The 10,830-nt window shown below is 36.9% G+C and overlaps 1 protein-coding gene across 1 annotated transcript; it reads left to right on the top strand.

Annotated features, from left to right (window-relative positions):
- The first annotated feature begins 566 nt into the window (after window positions 1–566).
- LOC139120662 (thioredoxin-like) lies at window positions 567–10,830 on the top strand. The gene is made up of 5 exons (XM_070685187.1): window positions 567–744; window positions 7,938–8,042; window positions 8,654–8,713; window positions 8,984–9,049; window positions 9,836–10,830. Exons 1-5 carry the CDS (start codon window positions 718–720, stop codon window positions 9,896–9,898), a joined length of 321 nt encoding a protein of 106 aa, XP_070541288.1. The 5' UTR covers window positions 567–717; the 3' UTR covers window positions 9,899–10,830.

Genomic DNA, 10,830 nt, shown 5'->3' with positions numbered 1-10,830 from the left:
AAGTAGTTCCCATTCAATCTTCCAGACCCCCAAATATATCAAATAGTTCACCCCATATCGCTCGAAATGTGCACATTTGCTTTGACTCTGGGACGAATAGTTTCAGATATTGAACATACCAGAAAAACTTCATATCAGTGCGTTGGTGTTCAAATATCGTATTTTGCCTTTTCTGACGACATAATTTCACGGCGTAGGGAAATAAGGTTGTGAATATTTGTAATAGAGGATCGAAAAATTTAGAAAGATAAACTGCTTGTCAATTACCATAAGAAACAACTTATAATATTTAAGATTTTTTAATGTTCCCGGAAAGGCCTCGATCAGCCTTGGAAAGATATGATATACTAAATTAGTAAAATGGCGGGGAAATCGGGGAAAAGGTTCGAAATAATACATTTGTACCCGAAGACAGAGCTAGCAAATTTTATCATAGCAGAAGTAATGTTCTGTTCCAAGATTCTACGGGCCCTCCCCTATAAGTTGAAAGGTTCGCCCTTAAGGCCGCCGCCCTGGGATACCGGTTGGTAACTTTGCAAATATTTTCCATGTGCCTAGGTAGTACCATGGCATGACTAGGGTTTTCCTCTGTCATCCAATTAGCGGCGTCAGCAGCCTACCTCTTTCGTTTTGTCAGACTATATAAGTCTTGTTAACCCATAGTTGTTATCAGAAACTATTCTTAAAGACAAGGAGTGCTATTCAATCTTGTCAATCATGCCGGTTATCGTTGTTAAAACCAAGGTAATGTATCATACATATCGTAATATGTTGGTTTTCTACATTTCTTGGGTTGCCAGCCTCCAACTTCAGAGGGGCCGCATTTGTTACAGATGTTTTGCATGCAGCACGTTTCCATACCTGTGGTCCGTCAGGCCAGCTGTGATGTAACTAAACTCAATGTCGCTTGTGGGCCCTAGCCCTTAGTGCGATGCTGTATGTTCCGGTTGTTGTACGGCCTCCCACCACAGTCCGTACATCGCCGTGAACACAAGATCTTAAGCAGGGCTTCAAAGGCCGCTGAAAGGCGGCCTTCCCCGTGTATGGGAACCATAAGCGACTGTTATAGACTGTGACTGAATTTATCTTCGGTGGTAGGTAGGTCATAGCATTGGCGGCAGAAATGAGATAATGGTTGAATTTCGTTGTCATCGTTCTAAATTTACAGATATACCTCACAACTAATCGAAGCATAGACGGTAGATGCGCTTCACTGTCTATGATCCAAGCCAGGTCATGCAGGTGGCTTTATTCAACGCTCTCGTATTTTCCTGTAACCGTAATTGCTGTTAGCCTTAATGGGGTTTATGAGCTCCACAGGTACAGATTTCGCAATCAGTCAAATTGCCACTTCGGTGAAAAATTTCTAATATAGCGTTTGAAAGTGAAACTAAATCCTAGCCATTATAATATATTCGTGGCGAAAAGACTTCTCAACAATGACTACATGTCCTTGGAGCAGCTGATATTCCTACGTTAAAACGCTTGACGTTCATCTAGAGCTAGAGCCATTGAACGCGACGGCAACCCTGCAGAGCATCACAAATGTAAAATCGCAGTTTATGCACAATTTGTGCACAACGCCATTCATTGTTGCGAAATTGCAAACGAACGCGCGGCGGTAAATGTTTGACTACCTTATCCATATTCAACATCGGAATACGGTTTCCATGGGATAAAAAAAAAACAACAACATAAAAAACATTCTTTTGTTTTACATCAGTTGCTTTGGTCAACACACTTGCAGATTGCTTTTTAGCTTTATAATGACTGTCAGACAGGACGATACATCTATAAAATTTCGTATAATATCACTTTTCAATGATATAATTAATGTTATCATCGAGTACACACGATGGCATAATCTGCCACGCGTCCGGTCCTGTCCGGTCGGCGAGCCGTTTAGCACGTAGCGCACTCTGCCTGGGCGTGATCGTCTCGGCAAACGTGTGAAGATGGCGTCGATTTATGGCATTATGACCGCACAAATCGCCCGAAGGACGTGGCAGTAAATGATATCCATATATTATCGAATATTATTGTACTCAATATTAGGCAAAAATAAATTGGTTCTGGTCCTTGACATTCAGCAAAACGGTTTTTTTTTTTTTTTCTTTTTTTTTTACCTAGCAATGCCAGTTGATGCAACATTTATTGTCTTTTATCACTGGCTGCATAATACTTCCGTTTTCTTTTTAGCATTTTTGATGTGCAGCGGGGATATCAAGGATAGCTGTACTGATGAGTATGTAACCAAAGAAAGACATAAGGCGCAGGTTTTGAAATGACGCGCTCGATGACCAGAAACAATCCTATTTTTGGCCTTATTGTCATTTCGCATATGTATGATACCAGTGTGTGACAGTCGTTTATTTTTAGCGCAATGACTCCGGGACTTTTGAGGCCAACACTAATATGACGATTAAATTATGAAAAATATACCGTGGAAAAGTATTCGTCAGGTCCGTAGCTGTGTTTTTATTTAGTTGAAAACGCGAAGAGTGGTCGGCAAATGTCCATCTTGCAATCATTCTTGAAAGGACAGGCTGTTCTCTACTCCTTTTATAGCAGAATAAATTGAAACGAGACAGGTACTGCAGACATACAGCCAGTGAAGAGAGTCTCAAGTTCCACTTCACTGACTATGCTGAAGATCTTAGGTACGGGACGTAAATTAGCGGGGGGAGGGCCGGGGGATTAGAGGGAGGGTCACAAATTTTTGAACCTCTGTTTGGGGGAGGGTCACAATTTTTTTGGCATGTTTTCGGTGCACTAAAGTAGAAAACAAATTGTTTGTAAAGACAATATGCTCACATGACATCACTCGCACTCTGCCTCTTACTTTCTATTAAATGCTCATTCACAACACTCTGTGAATCTCTTCCCCACCATTATTTAACCGGATTGTCTCTCTTGTTGCTATTCTTATCGCCATTAAGCTTATAGCAAATCCAATCTTTTGTTCCTCAGCTAACCCACAATAAAAGGGAATGAGTCGTGGTATTCTGGCTGCACAGTGTACATGTAGTGTGTTTTGTTAATAAACACTGGACAGTGTTTTTGCTAAGGTTGGGGAACATTGGGAACCCTGGTAAAATTTATGTTGTCCGCTAATATGACTGCACTGATATACCAAGGGTAACCCTGGTAAAATGACTGGAGAACCCAGTAACATTTACCTAGGTACCATACTTAACAAAAACACTGCAGGATATTACCACAATATCTTACATTGTTCTACTGATGTAGTCAATCTTGAACCTAACTATTTGACAATATTATTTCTCATTCCACTTTTTGTTGATCAACAAAAGTTACCTCTCTTGCATAAGCCACTTCCCTGCATCAGTCACTTTTTAGGTACATGAATTTTTAGTTTTTAGAGATACATGTACTATTGTTTGAAATTAAGCGCAAGCTTTGGTGTAATAATTAATAATTTTGATTCCAGAAAAGTGATTTTAGTATACTTAAAGTCATCTGATTGGTATGGCTACTTGTGGCTTTACCACACGGGTACTATCTTTGGAATGGAGTGTGTTCATTTGTGTTGTGATGGCAGGATATATGACATCTGTTGAAATTTAATGTGGGTAATATATACAGTGAATAAACAAAAGTATTGAAAAAAATTTAAAGTCTTACAAATTATTGTCTTTTTTGGTGTAATCTGTGCATAAATTAGACAAATAAAATCTTTAGGTCTATACAAGTATCTTATATCATAATTTCACAACACAAACTTAAAAAAATATGCTACATCCATTCAAAAGATAATATCTACTCTGAAAAACCAAGATTGATCTTGATTACATATGGTTAAATCCCTTTTCTGAGAATCTTGATGCAACATGTACTAAAAAGCAATATACCCTACCTAATGTCATTTCAGAATATGAAGACTTGATTGAAATAGTGTTGGCCTCTTCTGTGTCAAATCTGGATCAGTCTATCCCCTATTATCTAGGCTGTTTTCTGTGATATGTTTAAAATGCAAAGAAACAAGGCACCAAAACTTTGCGCTCTGCAAATTTGCAAAGATTGTCAATGTTAAAACACCATAATTTCATACTATAGCATTCAATCTATGACCGTACTTTGAATTATTCGTTTAAATTATTGCTTGAACAAGCAACCTCTCCCCCAAAACAGGGCAACATGACCAAAACATCTCATTGTCTACTGGAAGACATAGTACATTTTGTAAAACTGGATTTGCTATGAGTGCAATGAGCACATGTACAGTTATTTTCCAGTTCTCTGACTACACAGGTCTATCTGGATTACATAAAAAATCTGTGAATAATGGGGTCATGCAAACACACATGTAGTTCTATATCTGTACCAGGAACACATTTTAAACATACTTTCCCATATTTCCTCCCCATGTAGAGATTGAACTGCTCAATACATTGTACATGACCATATAACATTGTTGTGGAGATCAGTGTCACATTGTGTTTCCAATATTCCCTCAATTGTCAATGTGATTCATTCCAAAATTATGAATTTCACTGATATTTTTATAAATGTTAAATTATAATTACTAAAAAAAAATGGCAGGCACATGTGCATCAATATAAAAGAAAACATGTGAAGAACATTATTTATTACAATCACTCTTAATGGAGTGTAAGTGTGCTCTAGTCCATTATGAGCCAATTTTGGCATTCATTATTGGAATTATTGGACAGTCTGTTGAATCATAAAATTCCACATGTGCAGTTCAAAACCAATGTGAAAGGGCCCATATTTACTGCCTACTTTACATGATATATGCCATTGACTTGGTGTAGCAGTCTAAGCCCTACGAGAATAGTAAGAGTTTTCAGCTATTGGCTGCTTTGATTGCCTCCAACAACGGCATACTCGTCACACACAGGTGCAACCAGGTCGCTACGCGAAGGCTTATGTACTCAGTAGAGAGAGCTCTTCCGGTTCAGTAGCCTTCGCGTTTCGACAGTGGTACACATATCCTCCTAGCGTAGGGCAATATTGCCGTTGTACCTAAATTTTTGGACTGGTGTTTAGGTAGGACGTAAACTTGATCAAACCTTAACACTAAAACTAAAAACTAAAAGCTATAAAACTTGAAAAAGGCAAAACCTTCAGCTTTGCAACTGCAGCTACATAAACCAAGGAGTGATACCATGTAACTACCAAAAGAGTGTGGTAGCTCCATGGTGATACTGATACGCTCCTGCTTGGGAAAACAACACCGAGACTTGTAAATTGTAATATCAACATCCTTCTGATCCTTAATATATTTTTCATAAACCAATCATTTAAACATACAGACCTTTATAAATGTATAGTGTGCGTCCTGAGAACTTGATGGTACAGCACGACACTCGTGAACAGACTTGTAGAAAGTTGACTGTGTGGAAGTTTTTTGAATATTTTTAGAATGATGTTCACAGTCACACTTGGAAGTAGTGACAATTCAGTCCAGTTGTAAGTGAAACATATTTATGAAAATCATCATTAAATTAAGTACTTGCAATACTAAGACCTCAATCAATTTTGACAGTCAGGAAAAACGGACAGAAATAATTGTCATGAGTGAAATTTGACAAATATGACGAATCTCTGATTATTGTCATTTTCCAGCTGAATACAATTTACGAACCAAGTTTGCAGGTCAAGTCCAGGGGGTCGAGTATGATGTGAAATAGGTCCAGAAGAAAGTTTTTAAATAGCTTTGAAACAAGCAGACTACCGATCTTGTTTAGCAGTCATCTAGTACCAAGACTTTAAGTTTTTTCACATTATGCTATGCTTAGTGTCTACGTCCATGGTGTACAACATACCGGTACATGATTCAGGACTCAGCAGAAGACTGCACTTTCCTATTTGAAATATTTGTGAGTTCACATGGTGATTTAATCTTATATCCTGTTCAGGAATGGCTAATATTATGATACTTTGGACAAAGCTATTTTTGTCAACATTTTACAGTACTATCTTGTCAATGCACCAATTATAAAAATATTCATTGCAAGCATTTTAATACTTCAACAGTGCAATGGTCATGCTGCTAGCTTGACACTTGAATTAAAAGAATCTGTACTAGATATCCAAGTTAAAGGGACAAAGTTGCTCATTTTTGACATTATTTTGCCATTTAAATTTCTTTTGACAGATCATTCTCACTGAAATATGCTCACTCTCTGGTTATTGCAATTGCAATTCAATTGTCACCTTTTTATAAGACATATTAACATGTGAAATTTACAATGTTACAATTTTTGGTACATAAATCATTAAGTGATCACATGTTATATATATGCATGCACATGAGTTGAGCTGTGACAACCAGAGATTCCGATTGAACCATTTCAGTGAGCAGCAGAAAAGCATATGTATTCAACAGAAATTAAAATGACCAAACTTTTGTCAAAAATGAGTGGCTTTGTCCCTTTAATGGCCAATGAAAATGGCTAAATTCCATGTTTGCTGTTTTGTTATTTTTGCCTGTCAGTCACTGTAATTTGAAACAATGGTGTATGGACAAGGTGTTGTTGGTTTTGTTGTTGTTTACTTTGCAGGTCAGAGTTATATAAATTCATAAGATTTCAGAATTTTACCAGGAAAAATGGTTTCATTTTTACTATAGAAAATTTATAAATGGTAAAATTAATTTAGATGTATGATTGAACAAGGATATCAGACCCAACACTTTACAGTACTCTAAATGTGTGTTCAGACTTGCTGTCACAACTCTGACCTGGCAATTGTCTGAGTTTGCTGAAACAAACGTGCGCTGTACCACAAGTTTGTTAAAGGGACTGCAAAAGACCTGTCGAGGAATTTTAAACAAATTATATGCAGTAAAAGAGGACAGAACTGAATATTATTTTCAGAATTTTTCAGTATTAGCTGCTGTATTTTAGCATGATATGTTATCGATTCAGTTTGTCAGCCTAGCCTGATGACACTTGAGCAGTGGTGTCATATTTTGTGTCCAGTGAAGTCTTAAAACTGGTTTTTTTGTGGCTTGTATCACATTTACAAGTGTGCTGACAAAATGGAAAATCGAGCATTTCATCAAACTTGTGCAAAAAATCAAACAATGAATTAATTTAATCATATAGTTTGTCCTATGGTGTTCCCAGAACAACCCACCCATACCACACTGGAAACAAGAATACCAGTACTCATTTATCTGGTGATTGGTTTACTAAGTTTAAACAGTGTAAGAGTTAAACAGTATATTAAACCATTATCATAACAACTGGAATGCATATTGTGTAGGCAGAGAAATCAGGGGTTTCCCTTTTATTAAAAGTACTGGAAAATCTGTAGCATAGAATTATCCAGATTTTTGTCTACAAGATTAGTTTTACCCATGCTGATCAAATGTGACTGACACCGAGTCATAGAAAGTATTCTTGGGTTAAGGCTGACACCCAAATCTAAACTTGTTCTTGTCACAAGCAGAAGCAAGTAAAAAATTTGCAGGCATCCTTTGCTGGTGTCCATCCATATTGCCCTGTGTTGTAAATATCCACCTCACTTTCTAAACGTCGAAGATTCGATCAATTTGTAATATTCTTTTTTTTGAAAGTGGGGGAGGGTCACAGATTTTTCAGCCTTGCTTTGGGGAGGGTCATAAATTTTTGGACTAAATTTTGGGGGAGGGTCATGATTGTTTTCTCCACTCTCTTGCGAAATCCCCCCGGCCCCCCCTGCTAATTTACGTCCAGTCCCTTAGTTTGAACCACAGGTTCCTGGAGTTGCCAGTGTAGTTCTCTCTATGTACACTACACTACACTACACTAACTTCAGGAACCTGTGGTTTGAACATAGCGGTAGTAGTACCTCCATGGTTTGAATGTCCGGTGTCAACGAAGAGGGCGATATTCCCCGGTGTTCACTAATTCTCCACTAATCCAAAGTTTTCCTGACGAAAAATGTACATTCTGTCATTCCCACAGGATGCCTTTGATGCTGAATTGAAAAATGCTGGTTCGAAACTGGTTACTGTTGATTTCACCGCAGCATGGTGCCCGCCTTGTCAATCCATCGGACCCAAGTTCGAGGTAAGGTATCTTTCATGATGACTGCAATACCGCAAGGGCTAGCTTACACTGTTGACATTTTCCTTTGTTGTCGTTGTCATGTCATTAGCAAAATAAGTATCAAAAGGATTGTTTTATTTGTGAATGTGTTTCTAAATACAAATCTACAAGAATATAATTATCAAATGAAAGTTTTAGTTGACACTTGTATCCGACAGGGATATTCTATCATAATTCCTTATTCCTCAAGTACGTGTTTAAGCCAAGTGATCCAATGAAAACCAAAGAGGGACAATAACCAATGGGATTAAAATATTTGAGAAATATGTACATGCTTTCTGGGTTGTATTAGCTAAACTGAATGGTGACTGCTGAAAAATACCACATCACAGCTGTCCATTTTAGTGAGCACCGCAATAGCTCTGCAGGAAATTGCTTTCAAGTACATCATCTCATATACATATGTATGTGTGTACACGGCCACATAGGAACAAATTGATGTACATTTACACATATACTTGTTTGTGTGTCTTGCACATGGCTGTGCTTGTATAAATTAAATATTCAATATTACACATACTTATCAGAAAGAGTTCACAGATTTTACAGAGTGATATTCTTATTTATTTCAGGCACTTTCCGATGAAATAACAGATGTTGTATTTTTGAAGGTGGATGTTGACGACAATTCGGTAAGAATGTTATCGCTTATAAGATCACAGCCATTAGATTTCATGTATGGTGGGATTGTTTAAAAATGATTTATTATCTTAGTCATTGTTTGCATTTAACTAACAAATGACATGTTTTTAATAGAAAGGCACAAACATCTTAAAACACTAGGGATTGCGAATAAATTTCGTTCTTGCCTGCCCTTCACATTTCAAATTAATCTTGAAGATTGCTTTCACATACAGCCATATTAAACCTAAATCATTTTCTTCTTGATTTCCAAATTGTAGGAAACTGCCGAAACATACAACATTTCTGCAATGCCGACATTTGTGTTCTTCAAAAATGGAAAAGAGGTAAGGATGTGAATTAAGTTTGTTGTTTTTGGCGACACTGTTCCACCATTTTAACCAGCTTCATGTATAGTTTCAGTCACTCTACTCCTATCTGTTCTCTCTCACTCCAGATATCTTTCATCCCTGAACATACCATCTCCCACTGTTCGCCATCTTTCACATATAACAAGTTATCCCCTTCTTCATCTCAGGTGTATCTATGTAGCTAAACCATAACACCTTCTATTCCAAAACATTCAGCTCTTTCACTAGACAGTGCTTGAAGTTATGGTTAATCACTAGGCCAGCAAATTACAAATATACCCACCAATTTAAGGTAGAATGCGCCTCAGGGACGGGTATTCAGTCAAACTTTTACATTCTTTTCTTATATACCACTAGTTATGTAAGAAAACTTTTCACCATTTTAGTTTTTTCGAAAAATCGAAATTTTATCCTTCTCCATAGAGTGAACACAGGGATGGCGGCCATTTTGAATTATAAACATCCATAAATCTTGAGTAATTTGTTTCTCTTGTACCAAAATTTGTACAATGACCCCTAATTTCTCTTTGTGATTTTGAAAGAGAATGGTTGAACTATTCCTTGAGGAATGCTTGAGCAAAGTTGAAGTCTTTCACTTTCGAGGCGCATACTACCTTTGAACAACAGTCTGATAAATCTCTCTTACTTCATATTGTGTTAGTTGCTCTGTTCTGCAACTAGAACATTACTATCAAGCCCACACAAATGGTATTACACTTTTACAAGAAATCTCTAAACTTATTGGCCTATCTTTATTTGCAGTTGGAACGCTTCAGTGGTGCTAGTGAAGAAAAGCTGCGTGCCACAATTGCTAAAAATAAGTAATTGACGGCAGACCGATGGGATCAAGTTGTTACCACATTATTCAGTTAGTCTCCAATGTCATATTGTAGTATTACCATTCAAACTTAGGATAATCAACATATCTTGCACATATCAAAAGCTTCTTACATAAGCTTGAGCTGTAACTATTTGTGTCTTTTTCATTATTTTTGTTTTACTTTTATAGAAATATTTTGTTTTAACCGCTAAATAATATGAGATGTCTTAAATTTCTCAACACAGCCTTACCCTGTATGTGTGCAATTTCAAATTTTATTTTTGATGACTGAAGTTTAGTCCAGACACATTCCCAACTCATTTGTCAACACAACATGGCACATCATGCTCAATCCATTGTGCTTACAAGGCTAATAATTTCCATTTCACCACTAATACTTTACGGAGAAAATAAAAAAATATACTCGTTTTCTAGAATGAAAATAACGCTAATGTCATCGCAAGTTTCAGTATTACTCATTTAAAATGAAATATTTTTCATCTGTTGTAGTCTTCAACCATGGACTCTTGGTGGCAAATATTGCTCCAAGGGCTTCAGATAATCTGTCACCATCATTGTATTCTAACATATACTTGAATTTGATTTTTGTTTTCTCTCACCAAACTTGTAAAAGATGTGCATATGGATTAACTTGCTAGCAACAAAAATTCGAAACAACGCTCACAGTGTCGCAACACTTGGTTAAATATGTTGTTATTTGCACAATATATCATTTTGCCTGGCATCTCAAAATGACACGACATCACTTGTATGTGGCGGTGAAAGCAAGAGTGCCCTCTATGGCACATTTTCAGTTTTATGTACATTGTAATTGTTGAAAAGTTTCCTGCGCTGTAACTTGTTATTTTAATTCTACAATTTTTAATTCTACAATTGTATTCAAGAGCAATAAAATATCCAGGCATGTTTTCACATA

Source organism: Ptychodera flava, chromosome 20, assembly GCF_041260155.1.
Source record: "Ptychodera flava strain L36383 chromosome 20, AS_Pfla_20210202, whole genome shotgun sequence".
Lineage (NCBI taxonomy): Eukaryota > Metazoa > Hemichordata > Enteropneusta > Ptychoderidae > Ptychodera > Ptychodera flava.
This window is presented reverse-complemented; position numbering and strand designations above follow the sequence as displayed.